Source organism: Schistocerca gregaria, chromosome X, assembly GCF_023897955.1.
Source record: "Schistocerca gregaria isolate iqSchGreg1 chromosome X, iqSchGreg1.2, whole genome shotgun sequence".
Lineage (NCBI taxonomy): Eukaryota > Metazoa > Arthropoda > Insecta > Orthoptera > Acrididae > Schistocerca > Schistocerca gregaria.
In genome coordinates, this window is record NC_064931.1 from 388055392 (window position 1) to 388080082 (window position 24691).

General features: G+C 38.8%; 1 protein-coding gene across 4 annotated transcripts in view; it reads right to left on the minus strand.

Moving 5' to 3' along the window:
- The window catches only part of LOC126298774 (1-acyl-sn-glycerol-3-phosphate acyltransferase alpha-like), a 588589-nt gene that overhangs the window by 16586 nt on the left and 547312 nt on the right, over nucleotides 1-24691 (minus strand). For all 4 annotated transcript variants that reach the window (XM_049990225.1, XM_049990226.1, XM_049990227.1 and 1 more), the window contains one exon: nucleotides 10241-10422. In XM_049990225.1, coding sequence (XP_049846182.1) covers nucleotides 10241-10422 — 182 coding nt within the window. The remainder of the gene's footprint in view (nucleotides 1-10240; nucleotides 10423-24691) is intronic.

Here is a 24691-nt window from a genome sequence, read left to right on the forward strand (position 1 = left end):
GTCATACACGCCACAGTACATCTGGTGTAATGTCACCGCAGGCTGCCACAATATGTTGTTTCATATCCTCTGGGGTTATAGGCACATCACGGTACACATTCTCCTTTAACATACCCCACAGAAGGAAGTCCAGAGGTGTAAGATCAGGAGAACAGGCTGGCCAATTTATGCGTCCTCTGCATCCTATGAAATGCCCATCAAATATCCTGTCAAGGGTCAGCCTAGTGTTAATTGCGGAAAGTGCAGATGCACCATCATGCTGATACCACATACGTAGACGCATTTCCAATGGGACATTTTCGAGCAATGTTGGCAGATCATTCTGTAGAAATGCGATGTATGTTGCAGCTGTTTGGACCCCTGCAATGAAGTGAGGACCAATGAGGTGGTCGCCAATGATTCTGCACCATACATTTACAGTCCATGGTCACTGTCGCTCTACCTGTCAGCCAGCGAGGATTGTCCACGGAGCAGTAATGCATGTTCCGTAGATTCACTGCCCCATGGTTTGCGAAACCCGCTTCTTCCGTAAACAGGTAGAACTGCAACGCATTCTCTGTTAATGCCCATTGACAGAATTGCACTCTATGATTAAAGTCATCACCATGTAATTGCTGATGTAGCGACACTTGAAATGGGTGAAAGTGGTGATGATGCAGTATGCGCATGACACTACTTTGACTCAGTCCATCGGCTCTCGCAATGTGCCATGTACTCATGTGTGGGTTCATGGCAACAGCAGCTAACACACCAATTGTGATGGGCCTGTTATGGACCCGTTTGTGTGCTACAACCATACCTGTTGCATACAGTTGGCAGTAGATGTTTTGCAATGTGTGGCACGTTGGATGCTCTCTGTCCCGGTACCGTTCTGCATACACCCTGCAGGCTTCAGCTGCATTTCGTCAACACTCACCATAGATGAGTATCATCTCCACCTTTTCAGAGTTCGAATACACCATGGTCACAGTTCCTACAACACTACACTGTCACAGACGTCTGGTAACACGGTGTACTACAGTTGGTCTACGTGTGGAGACGAATGCAGAATAACAATAGCAGTAAGCGCTACATGCGGACACTGTGACAGCTAGGCCAAACCACAACAGTGCACTACAGCCACACTTGTAAACATGGTCATCATCGTAAATATGTCCCTGCAGATGCTGGTTGCTGATCGTGGCCCGTGTTTGTTACAACACACAACTGAACATCGGAGCTTTCAAGCATCAACTTTAGGTTACAATATCTCCGGATGTAATTAACATTTTACAATGCAACATATAGCACTGATTATGTATTTGTTTATATGTTCAGATGTGCTAACAAAACTAACGTGGTTCCATTAAAAAAAAAGTAGGTTTGTGTTAAAAAACATACTTCCGTGCATTTTTGTATGGTTTGTATTAAACGATTACACTAGCCCCTCTCCCCACGTTCAGTCTGTGGAATCGGTTCATCAGTATTTGATGTGGTTTACGAAATATATCCAGCGGTAACGTTAGGTGACTCACCCTGTATATGGTATGTAATACCTCAACTGATATTGAGAACAGAATAAAAAATTCAGAGGCATTACTTTTCATCATGCCATTCTATACTGCAGTGAACATGAAGATGATGTAAGGAGGCAATTTCCACTGTCTGTTTTGACTGTATTTTTATTCATTCCAATGGACTGCAAAATATGGAATGAATCTTCTGTTTCACTTGTTCTTATAAGCTGTTTTCACATTCTTTAGACAAAAAGTGTAAATAAAAGATACACTAGGTTGAAATACTCAAACAAGTTATGAACAAAAGCATACAAATAAAAGGAAATGGAGGTAAGAAAGAAAAAAGGCTCATAAAAATAAGACACTTCTTATTCCATAATCAGTGACTAGATTTACTACATGTGTGATTGTCTCAGCTGGTTCATTATTGAAACTCTCAGTAACCCTCTTTGTTGCATCTCTCTTGGAGAGACATAGTGCATGGATCTGCTAGACTTTTCAGTACACATGGTGCTTCGAGCCATATTTCCTCTTTAATGTTCATGCCATTCAGACACTGCACAGCTCCAATTAGTGCCAAATTGTCCGGTGCTAACCAGCCAGTGTAAAGTTGTACATGACACAGGCTGAGATCACTGTACTGTAGGAGTGCACAGTAGCTACATGCATATGTGGTCACATGATGCACTAGTGGTGATAATTTTCTAAGTGATCACAGGGAGAAAATGGGGTGGGGGGTATAGACAAGCACAGGTTAATCCCAGAAATAGGTTGGGCTCTAAATGTAAAATGTCACACAGATTTAAGAATTTGATAGCTAGTTGGAGAAAAGAGGACACAAAATTAAACTCAGCATCTGCAGTTCAGTTGAATTTATGATTAATTAAATTATATTAAAAACAAAGATTCCAAGACTTACCAAGCGGGAATAAAATAACACACAAACACACACACACACACACACACACACACACACACACACACACACACACACACACACACACAAAATTTTGAGCTTTCGCAACCAGCGGCTGCTTCATCAGGAAAGAGGGAAGGAAAAGGAAAGATGGAAGGATGTGGGTTTTAAGGGAGAGGGTAAGGAGTCATTCCCAGCAACAAACTGTCCATTCGCATGAATGGACACAGGCAGACAGTGTTTGTTGGTAATGAGGATCACCCTGTGGCTAAACATGCCTTGGTTCATGGCCAGCACATCTTGGCACAGTGTTACACCATCCGGGTTATCTGGATACTTCCTACCAACACCAATCTATCCGAACTCCAGAGATGGGAACTTGCCCTTCAATATATCCTCTCTTCTCGTTATCCACCAGGCCTCAGTCTCCGCTAATTTCAAGTTGCCGCCACTCATACCTCACCTGTCATTCAACATCATCTTTGCCTCCACACTTCCGCCTCGACTTATATCTGCCCATACTCTTTGCCTTTAAATATGACTGCTTGTGTCTGTGTATGTATGGATGGATACGTGTGTGTGTGTGTGTGTGTGTGTGTGTGTGTGTGTGTGTGTGTGTGTGTGTGTGTGTGTGTGTGTGTGCGCGTGCGAGTATATACCTATCCTTTTTCCCCCTAAGGTAAGTCTTTCCGCTCCCGGGATTGGAATGACTCCTTACTCTCTCCCTTAAAACCCACATCCTTTCATCTTTCCTTTTCCTTTCCTCTTTCCTGACGAAGCAGCCGCCGGTTGCAAAAGCTCACAATTTTGTGTGTAGTGTGTTTGTGTGTTATTTTATTGTGCCTGTCTACTGGCACTTTCCCGCTTGGTAAGTCTTGGAATCTTTGTTTTTAATATATTTTTCCCATGTGGAAGTTTCTTTCTATTTTATTTACATGATTGTTGTTGTTGTTGTCTTCAGTCCTGAGACTGGTTTGATGCAGCTCTCCATGCTACTCTATCCTGTGCAAGCTGCTTCATCTCCCAGTACCTACTGCAACCTACATCCTTTTGAATCTGCTTAGTGTACTCATCTCTCGGTCTCCCTCTACGATTTTTACCCTCCACGCTGCCCTCCAACGCTAAATTTGTGATCCTTTGATGCCTCAAAACATGTCCTACCAACCGATCCCTTCTTCTAGTCAAGTTGTGCCACAAACTTCTCTTCTCCCCAATCCTATTCAATACCTCCTCATTAGTTACGTGATCTATCCACCTTATCTTCAGTATTCTTCTGTAGCACCACATTTCGAAAGCTTCTATTCTCTTCTTGTCCAAACTAGTAATCGTCCATGTTTCACTTCCATACATGGCTACACTCCAAACAAATACTTTCAGAAACGACTTCCTGATACATAAATCTATATTCGATGTTAACAAATTTCTCTTCTTCAGAAACGCTTTCCTTGCCATTGCCAGTCTACATTTTATATCCTCTCTACTTCGACCATCATCAGTTATTTTACTTCCTAAATAGCAAAACTCCTTTACTACTTTAAGTGTCTCATTTCCTAATCTAATTCCCTCAGCATCACACGATTTAATTTGACTACATTCCATTATCCTCGTTTTGCTTTTGTTGATGTTCATCTTATATCCTCCTTTCAAGACACTGTCCATTCCGTTCAACTGCTCTTCCAAGTCCTTTGCCGTCTCTGACAGAATTACAATGTCATCGGCGAACCTCAAAGTTTTTACTTCGTCTCCATGAATTTTAATACCTACTCCAAATTTTTCTTTTGTTTCCTTTACTGCTTGCTCAATATACAGATTGAATAACATCGGGGAGAGGCTACAACCCTGTCTCACTCCTTTCCCAACCACTGCTTCCCTTTCATGCCCCTCAACTTTTATGACTGCCATCTGGTTTCTGTACAAATTGTAAATAGCCTTTTGCTCCCTGTATTTTACCCCTGCCACCTTTAGAATTTGAAAAAGAGTATTCCAGTCAACATTGTCAAAAGCTTTCTCTAAGTCTACAAATGCTAGAAACGTAGGTTTGCCTTTTCTTAATCTTTCTTCTAAGATAAGTCGTAAGGTCAGTATTGCCTCATGTGTTCCAACATTTCGACGGAATCCAAACTGATCCTCCCCGAGGTCCGCATCTACCAGTTTTTCCATTCGTCTGTAAAGAATTCGCGTTAGTATTTTGCAGCTGTGACTTATTAAACTGATAGTTCGGTAATTTTCACATCTGTCAACACCTGCTTTCTTTGGGATTGGAATTATTATATTCTTCTTGAAGTCTGAGGGTATTTCGCCTGTCTCATACATCTTGCTCACCAGCTGGTAGAGTTTTGTCATGACTGGCTCTCCCAAGGCCGTCAGTAGTTCTAATGGAATGTTGTCTACTCTGGGGGCCTTGTTTCGACTCAGGTCTTTCAGTGCTCTGTCAAACTCTTCACGCAGTATCGTATCTCCCATTTCGTCTTCATCTACATCCTCTTCCATTTCCATAATATTGTCCTCAAGTACATCACCCTTGTATAAACCTTCTATATACTCCTTCCACCTTTCTGCCTTCCCTTCTTTGCTTAGAACTGGGTTGCCATCTGAGCTCTTGATATTCATACACGTGGTTCTTTTCTCTCCAAAGGTCTCTTTAATTTTCCTGTAGGCAGTATCTATCTTACCCCTAGTGAGATAAGCTTCTACATCCTTACGTTTGTCCTCTAGCCTTCCCTGTTTAGCCATTTTGCACTTCCTGTCGATCTCATTTTTGAGACGTCTGTATTCCCTTTTGCCTGCTTCATTTACTGCATTTTTATATTTTCTCCTTTCATCAATTAAATTCAATATTTCTTCTGTTACCCAAGGATTTCTAGCAGCCCTCGTCTTTTTACCTACTTTATCCTCTGCTGCCTTCACTACTTCATCCCTCAGAGCTACCCATTCTTCTTCTACTGTATTTCTTTCCCCTATTCCTGTCAATTGTCCCCTTATGCTCTCCCTGAAACTCTGTACAACCTCTGGTTCTCTCAGTTTATCCACGTCCCATATCCTTAATTTCCCACATTTTTGCAGTTTCTTCAGTTTTAATCTACAGGTCATAACCAATAGATTGTGGTCCGAGTCCACATCTGCCCCTGGAAATGTCTTACAACTTAAAACCTGGTTCCTAAATCTCTGTCTTACCATTATATAATCTATTTGATACCTTTTAGTATCTCCAGGGTTCTTCCATGTATACAACCTTCTTTCATGATTCTTAAACCAAGTGTTAGCTATGATTAAGTTGTGCTCTGTGCAAAATTCTACTAGGCGGCTTCCTCTTTCATTTCTTAGCCCCAATACATATTCACCTACTATGTTTCCTTCTCTCCCTTTTCCTACACTCGAATTCCAGTCACCCATTACTATTAAATTTTCGTCTCCCTTCACTATCTGAACAATTTCTTTTATTTCATCGTACTTTTCTTCAATTTCTTCATCATCTGCAGAGCTAGTTGGCATATAAACTTGTACTACTGTAGTAGGTGTAGGCTTCGTATCTATCTTGGCCACAATAATGCGTTCACTATGCTGTTTGTAGTAGCTTACCCACATTCCTATTTTCCTATTCATTATTAAACCTACTCCTGCATTACCCCTATTTGATTTTGTGTTTATAACCCTGTAGTCACCTGACCAGAAGTCTTGTTCCTCCTGCCACCGAACTTCACTAATTCCCACTATACCTAACTTTAACCTATCCATTTCCCTTTTTAAATTTTCTAACCTACCTGCCCGATTAAGGGATCTGACATTCCACGCTCCGATCCGTAGAACGCCAGTTTTCTTTCTCCTGATACGACATCCTCCTGAGTAGTCCCCGCCCGGAGATCCGAATGGGGGACTATTTTACCTCCGGAATATTTTACCCAAGAGGATGCCATCATCATTTAATCATACAGTAAAGCTGCATGTCCTCGGGAAAAATTACGGCTGTAGTTTCCCCTTGCTTTCAGCCGTTCGCAGTACCAGCACAGCAAGGCCGTTTTGGTTAATGTTGCAAGGCCAGATCAGTCAATCATGCAGACTGTTGCCCCTGGAACTACTGAAAAGGCTGCTGCCCCTCTTCAGGAACCACACGTTTGTCTGGCCTCTCAACAGATACCCCTCCGTTGTGGTTGCACCTACGGTACGGCCATCTGTATCGCTGAGGCACGCAAGCCTCCCCACCAACGGCAAGGTCCATGGTTCATGGGGGGGTTACATGATTAATTAAATTAATTTATTTTAGAGGCAGTGATTACAAGAAATAAATTACAAGACTAATCTTGCCTTTCCCACATGTTTCATCTGAGTTAAGAATTTAGGAGCTGGTGAATTTTTTGTCTGATGTTCTGTAACAAAATGCACTGTATGACAAATAAAGTGAAGCACTCAGAAGGGGAGGAGGAAATGAAAAGAAACTTCACAAGCTGAGAGGATATGTGATGATAATTTAGTAATTACAAAATTTAGCCAAATTTACAAAGAACTGAGCAGTATGAGCCTACTTATCAATATGATGTTGCAACGCATCTGGCCTGGATGCATGCACTGATTCAATTGGGAATGGTGTCATAAAGCTGTTGAAGCCTCTTGTAAGGCTAGGTGGCACACAAATTTTGTAACTGGCTCTTGATATCCTGAATACTGGCACTGGGATGACCTGAACTCTGTTCTTTCAGGCACCAATCTGAGGTTCTTACTGGCCACAGGATTACTTCAGCATCACACAGATAGTTCATAGAGACACATACCACATGTGGACAAGTATTGTCTTGTTGAAAAATGGCACCATGATACTGACATATGAGAGGTAACACATGAGGAAGCAGGATGTCTGTGATGTACCATTGCAATGTCAGTGTATCTTCTGTCATTACCAGCTGAGATCTGAAGTCATATTTGATGTTCCTCACATAATGACACCTAACATTGCAGTGCCTCTTCAAAACAAACAACTGACATACTCAGCAAAAATAGTCATCTGGGGTATGTCGAACTGTGATTCATCACTAAACATATTATGATGCTATTCATCAGCAGTCCGTGCTATTCATCAGCATAGCACCTCACCCAACACAGCTGCTTACTTTGTACTAATGGCAGGCTATGCATCGTGGTCTGACTGCTGCTAGTCTCCAGCCAATGATGTCAATGAGACAGGATGTTGCAGGAAGTCCAATACTTGTTCTAAGATGGCAGATGCAGATCTGAAGGGGTTACACTGTGCTTGGTGCAGAGTATGGTGATCCTCTCATGTGGTGGTCAGATGTGATTGACTGGAATTTAGCTGGCCGCTGTGGCTGAGCGGTGCTAGGCACTTCAGTCCAGAACCGTGCTGCTGCTGTGGTCGCAGGTTCGAATCCTGCCTCGCACATGGATGTGTGTGATGTCCTTAGATTAGTTAGGTTTAAGTAGTTCTAAGTCTAGGGGCTGATGACCTCAGATGTTATGTCCAATAGTGCTTAGAGCCATTTGAACCATTTTGACTGGAATTTTGATGATGAGTATTTCAGCCCTGACATTCCCAGACAGTCCAAATGCCCAAAGAAAAATGTAATGAAATGTATGTTTGGCATTTTTGGTTAGCAGTATCCTTCTGGGGAGTTCAGCCGTCTGTTGTAAAACTTTCTATTTGATGCCACTTTGGTGATTTGCATGTCAGTAATGATGAAATGCTGATGAGGATAACATACACACACAGCCCTGAGCAGAGTAAATCCTCAACCTGCCTGCGAACTGAACACATGTCCCCAGGAACAAGAGTCAGCAATACTAACCACAAGACCATAAGCTGCTGATGCCCCACAATTCTGGATTTCTGGATATTACATTATTAGACCAGCTGGCCAAATGTCAGGTGCTGAGAATACTGTATCTTATGAGTACACAGCGTCCCCAGTTCCTGTGCAGTGATCACTCAATATCTGGCACTGTTCACGCCACATATATACCCTACCAGACCTGACACCTATAACACTATTGCCCTATGGTGGTCATTATACCTGTCTCAGAGAATTGAAATTTAAAGACCCATCAATGGTGTGTATGTGTAAGAAATTACACTGACTTCCAACCTTGCTTCTAGGTGCTTCACGTTTTTTGTAAGGCACTATATTAAACCATTAGACATCAAAGAGAAAGTGATTATGTGTTACAAATACTTGAGAGCAAATGCTACTAGTAACTGAGGTCTTTATGTAAACCAACTCATTCACAGGGTCATGATGAAGCTCACTACAAATTCCTGTTTCAAACTAACTGAAATGTAGACAAACAAGTTACAAGAGGGGTATCAGTTACAGCTCTTATTCACTGTCTTGTTTTTCTTACGGTATGCAAATTGTCAGAGAGAGACTAAAGTTCTTACTTGTTGGTGTTTGTAACAACATACCCAATGCCTCTCTACAGCAAGTTAATACACATGGCAGTATGGCTCACACCACTCAATGGACATTTTCAAGTACTGTTATTTTTGACCTGGAAGGCAGGTTGGTCTCTCAGCTGCAGAATACATCTGAGATCTAATATAATTTGCTCTCTATTATCAGTGGGCTACATAATTACACACCACTCTGAACTTGTTTGAGGAACTACTCATATCATATAATTTTCTATGCAATAACACAAATAGGCTGTCCTCTGCATTCAAATATTGACACATATGTGATAAATACACTGATCAGCCAGAACATTATGACTACCAACCTACTGTTAATATAAAACCATCCAGGAGATAGCAGCATCACCTGCTCAGGAATGACTGCTTGTCACAAATGCACAGTTCATGTAGTATCAGTGAGTGTGCTGTCCGTGTGTAGAATGTGGAAGGTGCACGATCTATCTGAGTTTGACCAAGGACAGATTGCAATGACTTGGAGGTTTGGTATGAGCATTTCTGAAATTGCACAACTTCTCAAGTGTTTGAGAAGTACTGCTGTGAGTGTCTTCAACAAGTGGCAAAACCAAGGTGAAACCACATCTAGACATTATGGGGTTGTGCGGCCACCCCTCAATACAGATTCTGGACGTTGTAGGCTGGGCAGACTGGCAAAACAGGACAGATGCTGAACTGTACAAGAAATAACATCAAACTTTCATGCTCGTCAGAGTAGAAGTGTGTCTGAAAACACAGTGCACCAAACACTCCTAATGATGAGCCTCCACAGCCGACTGCCTCTGCATGTGTCAGTGTTAACACCACGACATCGGCAAATATGACTGAAATGGGCACTGGATGTTGGTGCAGTGGCAGAGCATTGTGTGGTCTGATGAATCCTAATACCTCTTTCAGCATGTCAAAGGGAGGGCACGAATTCATTGTCTTCCAAGGGAACAGCTCCTTGACACCACTACTGCAGGATGGAGACAAACTGGTGGCAGCTCCATTATGCTCTGGACAACATTCATGTGGGCATCCAAGGGTCCATTGGAACTTGTGCAAGGCACCATAATGGCCAAGGAATATTGTACACACCCTCCAGCAACCTACCAATGCCTCGTTACTTCCATGCTACAGTGTACTGCCACTTTATCTGCACCACAGGTGGACATACTGGCTATTAGGTAGGTGGCCATAATGTTTAGGCTGATCAGTGTAGTATGAGACTGTAGTAATTTGTGATTTACTCTACACATAAACTGTATTACACTTTTTTCCCAAATATCCTTAATTTTTGCAATCACATGACATTTCTGAGGTATGGTATGAAAGGTCCATTTCATTTTTGATAGTTTTCATATGCTTATTGGAAATTGTTCTATACATTAAAACTAATAATCTAATATCACAATTTACTCAATTATGTAAATATACCTTTTTAGCCTTCAAAGTGTCTGTTGCAATATTTATTTGTTTCCTAGCTTGCTCAGGGTTACCTCTGTCAATAAATATTAGGCCTGCTAGCCAGGCTGCAAGTCCAAAAGGCCAAACCCAAAACACAGCTCTCCTTGCTATGACAGTGCATCTTCCCATTGTTTCCCACAAATTAAACATACCTGCAACATAAATGTGACAGTTTCTATTACTAGACTGATAGTCATTAAATGGAAAGTGAAATGGCAATATCATAAACAATACATACAAATTTACTGTTCTGGATCAAAATTTCCATTTAAATCACAGAACAACAACATAGATTTCACTCTCCCTCCAACATCAAACGTTATTACTTGTGATGAATTGTTACTGATTTCAGGCTGTGATTTACATAAATACACATTCATATGGTCAAAGTGGAAAGAGAGGTATGGGGATAGCTGTAGAGGTGAGTACAGGACAGGGGCTCACAGAGGTTGATGCCAAGAGGATTGCAGGATCAAATAAATACTTATTACATGATTGACAAAGAACCAAATATATCTACAATACTTACAGACCTCCTAACAGTACACACTAATTTTAAATGGATCTGAGATATAATCATCTTGAGGTTGAAGCTCTTCTGTCCATGTTTGCGTACAAATAGATTTGTTTTTGGAGGTGGTCCACCTTGAGCAAAATACAATTTCTTATTTTTCTTTTCATTCCTCACACATGTTTTGCTGAAGTTACAGCATCATCAGAGGATTTTATCTTATCTTATTGTTGCCATATGCTGTGGATTTATTGGACTTTATGTAATTCAGTGTAATTCTTTTGTTTCACAGTATGTCATTTTTGCTGCTTTCCCCATTATCTTCACTGTGAAGGCCTGCACTAAGCAACTTTTTGTGTCACTGTTTACAAAAAACTGAAAGTTACTTAGTGGAGGCCTTCACAGTGAAGATAATGGAGAAACTGGCAAAAATGATAAACTGTGAAACAAAAAAACTACATTGAAACACATAAAATCCAAAAATCTACAGCATTTGGTAACAATAACATAACATAAAACCCACTGTAGATGTTGTAACTTCACAAAACATGTCTGGGGAATAAAAATAAAAATAACAGATTGTGTTTTGCTCATGGTGGACCCACTCCAAAAACAAATCTATCTGAGATATAATATGAGCCTAATAGGTATGTAAGTAGCTGACTGGTTGAAAGTATACCTCTATGAAATTAAAGTTCATGCATTCATTAGTGAAATATTTCTGCAGTAACATATGTGTATGTTTATTGACTGATTCATTGTATGTATACATACATGTAAAATGACATGCAGCAGAGTGGTATGTTTGGTGTTAGCTATATGAAATTAATAACTTTATGTTTCATAGAAACATGTTACATTATCATATACTCAAATACACAACTTTGTATTCTCAATTGATGTCTTGTAAAAACTTGCCACTTTTCCTGTAGCACCCCTAAGCCCACGGTTACTTATTAGTGTGTAATTCACATAATCACATAATTACAATTTAACACTTTAGTATCATACTTTTCCATAAGTGTTAGATAAGCAGAAGCACAAAGTAGCAACAAACACTACTGAAATACAAAACAAAATACAAGTTACAACAACACTGAAATGCAAATCTATTGATCGCTTTCAACAATGTCCTTATAAAACTCTTCTGCTCCTTCTGTTATGTTAAAACGCCTCCTGAATTCTAAGACATTCTTGTTGTTTTTCTTGCTGAGTTGTTCTACTTTTCCAAGGTGGCTACTTTCCTCATTTCCTGCCTGCAGTTTCTAGATTTTTGCACCTCATCCTCAACAGCACTTCCGTTAACTTTCCAATACTGACAATACATTCTTCGTAGGATTTTCATGTCATCACTTGCTGAGCTGTTATTTTGAAAGGCATCTTAGATCACTGGGCTTGAAATCCTTTGTTTAACAACATTTATTTAGTATCTTGATGATTCCATGTTGTTCAAGAACTTCATAATATTCAGTCAGTGAAAGAATGTGTTCAAAAATAAATGAATTGCATTCAGACCATTTTCTGAGAAAATCCAGTAGAGCAGAGACAAGTTGGTTGCATTCTTTCAGTACTGTTTCAAACCAAGCATAAAAAGCAATTCTTTACTTTGTCTGTGCTTGGGAATAAATCCTAATTCACAAATTGTATATAGAATACTTCATCTACAGAGAGCTTTTGTATTGGCTGTTTCTGTTGCATATCATGAAATACTTCAACCACATTTGGATTTTTCATGATTCATTATTCCATAGAACATATTTGCACAGAGTTTGTGGCTAGTTATTAATTGCTCCTTTTTCTCTAAATCTTGTTCCTTTGGAGAATCTGTCTTTGGACAGCCCTGATGTTGCTGGAACTGTTGTGGCACATACAGATACTATCCAGCCATCTTTTTTCCCTTATGCTGTACTTTAACAAAGCAGTAATCTTCTTTTTTGCTTCTTTCTTGGTGTTCCTTCTGAATGATAGAAATGGATCAAACAGAGCCATGACCACGAGTTAATGCCGTTGTGTAAACCACTAATTTATTTCTATTGCTGGTTGGTTTTCGTGGCAATTGCTTATCTACAAGGTTCCCTCCTCCCTCCCCCAACTCCCCCGCCCTCTGCGCCCCCCCCCCTCCCCCCCCCAGAAAACTCTCTCATATTATCATTGACATTAATTTCCTACACAGTTATTCTCTCTTTAGGTCTCTCAGAAGCAAAGCACAGTCTCCGTTTATTGAATTTTGATTTGAATGGGTGAGAGCAAAAATCAAGTTTTGCAAAAACCTAGAGTTTTTAACAACCTATAACAACAGCTTTTGATAAAAGCATTTCAGCAAGTTGTCACTGTAACAAGCTTGATTTGTAACTACAAAAATCTAAATTGTTAAAAACTGAGGATTTATCAACTATTTTAAAAAAAGTCTCCTCAATACTGCTTGACAAATGTGAAATGGAAAGTCATTCACATATACGATGTGTCTCTTAAAAGGCACCAATCACATTTTGGCTGATGTTTTGGTAGATATCTGTAGTTACACTTTTGCACTGTGTAGTTGGAGTCAACCTAAACAAATACTGCTCATCACGTCTTTCATTCAATGCCCAGTATAGATGAAGTGGCAGTTTGACAAAATGATCCTGAAAATGTAATTTTATGTGCCCATTCAATAGAGGGGCCTAATTAGTCTCCTTCAATATTCATTTCATTGGTATGAATTAACAGGAACAGCAAAACAGGAAGAAAAACCAGTACTCCAGCAGTGACTGAACAGCCCTGCTGCCGGACAGTAACAGTCATTGTGGGCCAGGGCAGTGCTGTCACTGGTGGTGTACTGGTTTTAATGTCCCTGTTAGTTCAAACTGATAAAACAATAAAACTCCATTTTAAAAATAATTTTGTTTGTAACAGGAAATAGACTGATGCTTTCTGTTGACACTGGATTTCACTCAAGAGATGTGATGAGCACTACTTCATTAGGCTGACTCCAGCAACACATGGCAAAAAAGAAATTGCAAATACCTGCCAAAACACCAGAGAAAATGTGTCTGATGACTCTTAGGAGAGACACCCTGAATAAGGGATATGTGTAGCTTCAAAACTGGACATTGTAGGGCTCCCTTCATGATTTCTCTTCAGTCACTAAATTTTTCTCTTCTTTCAACATTGTTTGAATTACTCATCACACTTTTTGCATTCTGTTTACTAAGTATGATTCCAACTAGTTGCGTGAAAAGCCATAAATTCCATAAAAATTAAGTTTTTCTAAGAGAGTAACATGATCTATGCAAGAAATGCCATGGAGAAATCACAGAACAAAAACTATCAATATTTTATTATTTAGGGAATGTAATATTTGGTGAGTGAATGTGTAAACAGCATTCCCAGTCAAGCAGTCCTGTTACAATCCAAACTGTGATGTTCTAAGAAAATGGTTTCTTCTTAAATGTGAGAGTACTCCTGAGTATATTGCTTTTTTTTAATATTTTGCAAAAAGATGTCAGTAAAGAAACTGGATGATAATTACTGAAGTCTTCCTTGTCATCTTTCTAATAAAGATTATTAACAACTGCATACTTTAATCTGTCTAGAAAAATTCTCTATGCCAGTGATGCATTATATATATCACTAAGAACAGTACTTATAAAATTAGAACAATTTTTCAAAATTCATATGGAAATTCCATCAACACCACATGAACTTATGTTGTTTTGAATTTTTATAGTTTTGTTAATTTCAGTAAAGGATGTTGGTGCTATTTCTAGCTGCCTAAAGTTTTATAGAAATGTGTTTTTAATATATTCTCTTTCTTCTTAAACTCAAATATTTCATCCTATTTTTGCTGCTATATTTAATACCTGCTACTTGTGAATTATCAGCCACAACACTATCATTTAGTTTAATTGCTATGGTATATTGTACACTGACTGGCTGTCTTGTCTCCCATTTCCCAATATTCCATACAGTTTTAATCTTATTATCTGTCAGGAGTGCATATTTCTGGACTTTTTAGTGACTTTCCTGAGAACGCTATAGTATGTTTTGTAGAATGCTAATAATATCAAATCTTTACTTATTCTATCCTCTATATCAGTTTCTTTTTTCCCCTTTCATCAAATTTTAATCTCTTTGGTTATTTATGACTTAATTACTTTCTTAATGACTTTGTGGATAACTGTACAGTAAAGCTACTTTCAAATAATAACACCAATTTACTATGTAATATATTGGATTTCAAATTATCATCTCTTTCTACATATACCCCACCCCATACAACTACTTTTAAATCAGTCTTCAAATATTATACTCTGTTATGATTAATAAGCCAGACTGCTCTGTATGAATGTGCCTAACATTCTACATTGTATATTTAAATTAATTGTGCAACATTATCAGAAAGTTCATTCTGAGCACCATGTATAAAAATGTTATTAATCCGAGTCCTGCTAATTTGCTACATGAGCTGGAAAATATACAACTGAAATCAGATTGAAACAGCCAAAAAATGATTTCAGTTCATTTTTCCTGTCACAGCCTTCTAAGACATCTACACTGAAACCTCCACAAAGTAGCAACTGTTTCTTCTTCTCTGATAAGTACGCCAATCAATACATCTAGAAACATACTACAAGTAGTTTACATGTATCATATACAACTGTGTTCAAGATGGCAGAGAGTAAGGGGTTACGTGAAGTTGTACCCCCAATTTTTATGAATTCTCATAAGTTATCAGGCATCAAAAGTGAAAGCAAAAAAATACACTGAAGTGCCAAAGAAACTGGTATAGGCATGTGTATTCAAATACAGAGATATGTGAACATACAGAATACGGCACTGTGCTCAGAAACACCTATATAAGACAAAAAGTGTCTGATGCAGTTGTTAGATCAGTTACTGATACAATGGCAGGTTATCAAGATTTAAGTTGATTTGAACATGGTGTTATTGTTGGTGCACAAGTGATGGGACACAGCATCTCTGAGGTAGTGATGAAGTGGAGATTTTCCCGTACGACCATTTCACAAGTGTACCACGAATATCAGGAATCCAGTAAAACATTAAATCTCCGATATTGCTGCAGCCAGAAAAAGATCCTGTAAGAATGGGACCAATGATGACTAAAGAGAATTGTTCAATGTGACAGAAGTGCAACCCTTCTGAAAATTGGTGCAGATTTCAATGCTGGGCCATCAACAACTGGCAGCGTGCAAACTATTCAATGAAATATCATCGCTATGGGCTTTCAGAGCCAAAGGCCCACACTCATGTACCCTTGATGACTGCACAACACAAAGCTTTATGCCCTGCCTTAACCTGATGTGATGAAGCAAGCTGGGATAATTTTAATTCCCCTCTTGTTTTGCCATCTGCCTCCTTAGAATTCATTTTTTTTTTCAATTTTAGCTAATTACCATTAACATACATGAATGCTATCTCATTTCCATAAAAGAGAAAAGTTGGCCCTCAGTTTTAAAGAATATAACACCAGATCTAATTTTGTGCTTAGGTTTATGTATGTAATTGATTTTTCTAATTTATTTTGACTATTCCTATTAGTATCTTTTGTTATAGGCCAAATCAGTAACTGTTTCATAACTTGAATTCTATTGTTGACATATAAACAAATGTCAATTCTATACTGATTATAAACATTCGGAAGATGAAATACTAGTAACCTTAAAGTATCAATTTGGCTCTATTCGAAGACATGTTAGCAAAACCAGCCCAGAATTAATTCCAAAGTAATTAACAGTTTTGTCAAAAGTATTGTTTGCATAATGATATTTGTTAATCTCATGATTTAACCAAATAATCTGGCCTAACTCTTCCAGTAGAAGAAACTGTTACAAAGACACAACTTTTGATTGTATTCAGATAATTTAATGAGTTAAGTTTTAATTGTAATTTCTGTAAATTTAACTTTAAACACTGTGTATGTAGTTTCAGTAACTATTATTGTGATGATATATAAGGGCCCAATTTTTGGTCCAGAGACAGTCAGTCCACAGTCAAGTTTCAAATGAAGAAATAGAGCAGTTACAACTGCTACACCAACATTGGACTATTGATGGCCGAAAATATGTTGCCTGGTTGGACAAGTCATATTTCAAACTGTATTGAGCAGATGGATGAGTATGGGCATGGAGACAGCCTCATGAATCCATGGACCCCGAAAGTTAGCAGGAGCTATTCAAACTGGTAGAGGCTCTGTAATGGTGTGAGGCATGTCCAGTTGTAGTGACATGGGACCCCTGATACTTCTAGGTACAACTCTGACAGGTGACACATACACAAGCATCCTGTCTGACCACCTGCATCCATTCATGTCCATTGTGCATTCCAATGGAATTGGGCAATTCTAGCAGGACAATGTGACACCCCACATGTCTAGAATTGCTACAGAGTGGCTCCAGAAACACTCTTCTGAGCTTAAACACATCTGCTGGCCACCAAACTCCCCACACATGAACATTATTGAGCATATCTGGGATGCCTTGCAACGTGCTGTTCAGAAAAGACACACACACACACACACACACACACACACACACACACACACACACACACACACACACACACACAAATCCATTCAATACAGGATGTAAGTGTGTAACGTGATGAGCACATTGAAACTGCAAACTCACTGCACGAAATTGTGTGCAGATCAATGGAGGAAGCAAAGCACTGGCTGATAGGCTCAAAACACTGGAAGTGAACGTAATAAACTAAAGACCGCCAATTGGGCCAAAAGCAGAAGTAACAAAGGAAAAATGTATACATGGATCTCTATGTTACTATTACCTGTACTTTGATTCAGAGAAGGCATCTCCACAATTGAAGGTGTATTTTCATTTACCAATAACATTTTGGGAATGCCTTGAGAAGAAGACATTGCCTGTTGACATATTTTGTGACCTGTCTAAGGCCTTTGACTGGCATGCCACTACTGAATCTGAGGGAATATGGGCGACTGGCTCAAATCCTGTCTACAGGGCAGACAATTACAAAGTTTGCAGATGACACAAGTATTGTGATAGACAATAAAACATCCACCAACCTAGAGTTAAATGCCAAACAATTACTTGCAGATGTTCTGAACTAGTGCACAGTAAATTCTCTATCAATAAACCTCAGTAAAACCAATTACATTTATTTCCAGTCTAATCACAAAAGCTCACAGGAAGTAAACACTGCACATGAGAGCCAGTAGATACAGCGCATACACTGTTTGAAGTTCTTAGGCGTTCATATAGATAGTAGGCTTAATAGGGAAGAGCACATCCATCAAACCCTGAAAAGACTTAGCTCAGCACCATTTTCAATGTGGGTAAAGGCCAAAATCAAAGACATCAGCATCTCAAAATCTAACTACTTTGGTTACTTACATTCACTTACATGTTATGGAATAATCTTCTGAGACAATTCACCACTGTCAAAATGTCTTTGCAAGGTAGGAAAAGATTGTCCAAATTTTGTGTGGAGTGTATCCAAGAACCACATGTCATAATTTTTTAAGCAAATTGGAGTACTAACCACTGCCTCACAATATCCCTTTTCAATCATGACATTCACACTTCACAGTCCTTCTTAATATTAAATGAAAGGTATATATGTGGTGTCTGTTCTTTTGGGCATGTTCAAAAGAACAGACACCTTGTTGATCCAGCAGCCACTATGGATTAAGACACAAAGAAATTACAGAACATTGGCTATTAGTGGGCATTGATTCAAATCAATGAGAAAAGTTGAAAATTTGTGCTGGACTGGTATTTAAACCCAGGTCTCCTGCTTATGAGGCAGATGCACCAACCATTGCACCATTTTGACACAGTGGTCATTGCAGTTGCATGGACTACCCTAGCATGCCCCCCACCAGACCCAAATTCTCAACTTATCCACACACTACTAATGTGGTGCCACTTGCCCATTATCCTCATCACTTGCGGCATTTTGCTGATTCCTGTAAGAGTTCCAGCCTGGTGTGCATTGGCACTAAAGAAACAAGGGTTGTCCCTGCCTTAATTATATACATAGACCATGGTGTCTGTTCTTTTGGACATGTCAGTGCATCTGCCCAGTAAGCAGGAGGCACAGCTTTGAATCCCAGCCTGGCACAAATTTTCAACTTTCTCAACTGATATGAATCAATTCTCACTCACAGCCAATGTTCTGAAAGAACAGACACCTCATATATATAATTAATCGAGGACAGTTGATGATCTCTTCAGTGCAGATGCAAACCAAAATCAAACTGTTGCGGGAATTGGTGAAATGCCACGAGTAATGAGGATAATGGGCAAGAGGCTACATAAGTAGTGTGTGGATAAATTGAGAATTTGGGTCTAGCAGGAGGGGTGCTAGGTTAGCCCATGCAGTTGTGATGACCACTGTATATGTATGGTCAGCACATTTAACTAGTAAGCAGCAGACCTTGGTTTGAAACCCAGTTCTGCACAAATTTTCAACTTTCCCCATTGATTTTAATCAATGCCCACTCATAGCCAATTCTGTAATTCCTTTGTGTCTTAAAATAAAGGAGTCTCTCCATCATCATAACACAATAAGGAAAATTTTGTCTCTGGTGCAAAAAGGTGTAAAATATACAAGCACAAAAATCTTTGACAGTCTTCCAAGTAATATAAAATATCTATGGGGTAATAAAATACTACTTAAGAGTAAACTAAAGGAGTTCTTGCTTGAAAAGATGAATTCTTTAGCAGAGCAGTGCGGGGTAGCCGTGCAATCTAAGGCACCTTGTCACGGTTCAAGCGACTGCCCCCATCGGAGGTTTGAGTCCTCCCTCAGGCATGTGTCTGTGTTGTTCTTAGCCTACATTAGTTTTAAGTTAGATTAAGTAGAGTGTAAGGTTAGGGACCGATGACCTCAGCAGTTTGGTCCCATAGTACTTACCACAAATTTCCATTTTGTTTATCACAGATAGATAAGATTATTTCCCATGTATTTCTGTGTATTCCTGCTTTAATGTGATTTGCTGCTTTCATTACATTAATTATGTTCTGTAAGTCAAGAAGATGGTCTATTTTTACTGTATAAATAACTTTAAGTGATACCTGAAAATTGTAGCTTAACCTCTGGTTGTGAGTGTAATTAGAACTCACTGATTGCCTTTATTATTATTTTTTTTAATTTGTATTCTTAATCTTTGTCTGTAGTCCTTAATGATATGAGTATAATAATGAGTTAAATGTTTTGACTCATTCCACAGCCATGCATTACCAAGCGTAAATGGATTTGTGGTATATGTATCACAGTAAATAAAAATAAATAAATACAATATTTTTAAATGATTACAGTGTACACATAAAAATAGTTTCTGGAATGTCCATTCACTTATACTGTTTGTAGACTCTCAGTAAGGTGTTTTAGAAGTTGTACACTTGAGTAGGGAGCATATTTTTCAGGAACTCAAAATCTGTGTGATACATTCAGCAGGCCTTTACTTCTTGTGTGGTATAAATGAACATCTGCATTTTTTTCTAGTAATGTATTGCCTTTGATTAATGAAAGTATTGTTCTCTATATGTTCATAGATGAAAAATTCAATACTTATACACTACTGGCCATTAAAATTGCTGCACCAAGAAGAAATGCTGATGATAAATGGGTATTCATTGGACAAATATATTATACTAGAACTGACATGTGATTACATTTTCATGCAATTTGGGTGGAGAGATCCTGAGAAATCAGTACCCAGAACAACTACCTCTGGCCATAATAACGGCCTTGATATGCCTGGGCATTGAGTCAAACAGAGCTTGGATGGCGTGTACAGGTACAGCTGCCCATGCGGCTTCAACACGATCCCACAGTTCATCAAGAATAGTGACTGGAGTATTGTGACGAGCCAGTTGCTTGGCCACCATTGACCAGATGTTTTCAATTGGTGAGAGATCTAGAGAACGCGCTGGCCAGGGCAGCAGTCGAACATTTTCTGTATCCAGAAAGGCTCATAAAGGACGTGCAACATGCGATCGTACATTATCCTGCTGAAATGTGGGGTTTCAGAGGGATCGAATGAAGGGTAGAGCCATGAGTCACAACTCATACTTCAAGACAAATGTAATAATTCCAGTTACAAAGACAGTAGGTGCTCTTGGATGTAATAGATGTTCTGTGCTATTCTGAACATCATGAAAATAAAAGCAGAAGTAAAATGTAAGGGACTAAAGACTAGAATCATTTCCATTTATTTATTTATTTATTTTATTTATTTATTTATTTATTTAACCTGGCAAGATTAGGGCCATCAGGCCCTCTCTTACATCTAACCAGGCATTCTACTTATTTTACAGTCATATGTTTCAGTAGGCATGTTAAACTACATCTAATACAAAAAGTGAGATAAACAATTAGAAAGTTACACCTCGAAAAATACATTATTGAAGAGAAAGATTTAAGATAGGAGTGCTGGCAGCAGGGAGTATGAGGGAGACTCATGGTGAAGCGAGGAGAAGAATAGAGAGACATGATGAAACATAATTAAGGAAAATATAAAGGAAAAGGAGACTGCGTGTCTAATAGAGATAGATGAAGAGGAAGGCATCTCAGGAGCAAGATAGGAGACACTAGCTTTGCTATTTGACAGATGAGAGGATTTGCCTTGCACATTAATTTTGTGGAGAATTTTATGCGGATGATAGTAGGAAATGCTTCAACTTCTTCTTAAAAGCAACAGGAGATTGAATTTTCCTCAAGGTAAGGGGCAGTTTGTTCCAGAGGCGGACAGCGGCAACTGAGAAGGAGTTTGCAAAAGTTTTTGTTTTGTGAGTGGGCACAGTTAGGATACCAGATAAGAGTGACCTCGTGTTTCGATTATGATGGTATGACAGGATTTTAATCTCTGAAGCTAGGTACTGGGGTGCTTGCGCGATGAGGAGTCGGTGAAGTAGACATAGAGTGTGGTAGTCATGCAGTTTGTCCGGCCGCAGCCACCCTAGCTCGGAGTATGAAGCACTAACATGATCATATCGGCGAATGTTGCAGGTGTAACGCACACAGGCATTCATGGTTAGCTCTAGCCGTCTTTTGTTTTCACTACTCATGCCTTGTTGAATCACATCACAATAGTGGAGGTTCGGTAGAACGAGTGCTTGCACGAGCTGGCGTTTCAAGTCCTGTGGGAATATGTTCCGAAACTTTTTGAGAGCATAGAGACAAGCAGACGTTTTTCGGCACACTGCGACTGTATTCTCCGCCCAGTTGAGATGCTCGTCCAAAGTTACACCCAAGTTCTTCACTGTTTTCTGATATGGTATTGGAGTACCTTCGAGCAGAATAGGAGGTAGCCGTTCGCGGAAATCTGAACTTATTAATTTCTGATGGGCTATTAAGATTACTTGCGTCTTTTTTGCATTAATTTAGAGTTATTAATTTAGAGTTATCATGTAAAAAAGGAGAAGTTGCAACATATGTAAAAGTTGGACACAAATTAAAAAATATCAAAACAAGCAGTTTTTGTGTAGATCAGAACCTATATGCATATGCTTTTGAGTTTTCACTGCAGAATACTTCTTTTGTAATTGTATTTATTATGAAACAGCTTGCACATTATGCCAACAAAAAACTCCTATGTACAGTGTAGTATGCTCTATTTTAACCATTATTGGTGTTTTTACTGTGGTCTTCAGTCTGAAGACTGGTTTGATGCAGCTCTCCATGCTACTGAACCTTTGCAAGCCTCTTATCTCAAAATAACTACTGCAATCTATGTCCTAAATCTGCTTAATGTATTTATCTCTTAGTCTCCCTCCACTATTTTTACAGTCCACACTTCCCTCCAATACTGCCTGACACAGTCATGTTGATTAAATATGTAGGTGTAACACTGCAGAGTAATATGAAATGGGATGAATATGTTAAGGATTGTAGTAGGGAAGGTGAATGGTCAACTTTGTTTTATTGGTAGAATTTTAGGAAAGTGTGGTGCATTTGTGAAGAAGACCACTTACAGGACACTAGTGCAACCCACTGTTGATTGCTCTTCAAGTGTTTTAGATCCACAGCAGGTCAGATTGAAGGAAGATATTGAAGCAATTCAAATGTGGGCGGCTGGATTTGTTATCAGTTAAGCTCAACATGCAAGTTGTATGGAGATGCTTCAGAAACTCGACTGTGAATCATTGGAGGGAAGGGACAGTTCTTTCAAGGACAACTATTGAGAAAATTAGAGAATTGGCATTTGAGGCTGACTGCAGAATGATTCTACCGCTGTCAACATAAATTTCATGTACTGATGATGAAGATAAGATTAGAGGGATTAGGGCTTGTATAGAGGCATAAAGACAGTTGTTTTTCCTTTGCTCTAATTGTGAGTGTAACAGGAAAGGAAATGACTAGTAGTGATACAGTGTACCCACTGCCACACACCATATGGTGGCTTGTAGAGTATGAATGTAGATGTAAATCACTTCAGAATTTTCTACACCTTCTAGACATACAAGAAGCTCATCTATCTGGTTTTTCAGCTCCCTAGTGTTTTGATGAAACAAACTACTTTAATTTACAATGAAATGAATGTGGTACAAAGTGCTGAAGTCTTCCTTAGCTTCTCATTTCTAGCATGGATCCCTGTGCAGCCAACAAGTCTGTGTGAACAGAATAGCCCTTTTCCTCTTTATGTACTGATACTGATGAATTTTTCTCCAGGTTGTCCTAAAAATACACCCTTTCAAGAATGTATTGGGGTGTTTTGATTGATCCACACATACTTCTGACCAGTGTACTGGTTTAGGCTCAGAACACGCAAATTCTAAAAGTGCTCATCAACAACTTCAGCTTTGTAGGTTCCAGCAACTCTGAGTTTCGCAGTGCTGAGTTACTTTGAGATTTAAAAGAAAATTTTAAATTTTACTTAACCTAGGTATCTGTGACATCTGTTACATGAAAGTGTGTTACTTATATTCAAGAAAATAACTATAGTAGGTGTTACATTCATGGTGTCTGCCTTTATTCACAATTATGCTGTGAAATGGAAGCAGAGCTACCAATTAATAAGATAATATAAAGTAATAATAATTATTATTATTATTATAACAGTCCTCTGGGACCATACACTATGAGAAATAATTACCTGAACATGCATGCTGTGGTACTATGTCAAAGATGCTCTCCATATTTATGTAAACTATCTGCAGCATCTTCCTAATACTTATTACATCTTGTTAGCACCTTGTATAACGTGGAGTGGAAAAATGTGTATTTGTTTACAGGATGGTGTCTTATTCAGGTTTTTAGTTTGTTGAGGTGAGGAGGAGGCAGAATAGTAGGCAGTCTGCATTTGTAAAATACTGATTTCAGTATCTATAGGTACATGCTTATTTAACAATTATTGACAATTTTAACATAGGCACAAGGAAAAATACAGCACTAAGATAATACTGGATGCACCACATATATACAACCTAAAGATAAAAATAGATAAACCTATGAGAGTAACTAAATATAATGAAACTTGTATTGATCACATGGTAACAAATATTCTTTCGTGCTACTATGACACACAGGTAATAAACCCCATGCCAGTAGACCATTTTTCAATCATTATAGATATTAACATAAGGACTGATGGGAGTGAGCAGAAGATATGGGGGCTAAAAAAGGCAAATTAACTCACAAAACCTAATTCAGTTAAAAAAAGATGTTATTGGTAGAAAATGGGAAGTAGTATATGGAGACAATGATGAAGATGCTAGATTGGATCAGTTTTTTCTTTATTTACTTATTGCTATAATATTACATGTCCTGTCAGTAGAAAAGTAAAAAAGAAGGTACTCATTGGAAGAAATCAAGTGAAAACGTGTTCTGATCCCTCTAAGCAAAGAAACATGAGACATACAATACATTGTATAAAATAAACAAGGAAGAGTACTGCAGTTCCATCAGAAAGACAAAGGAATTATTCA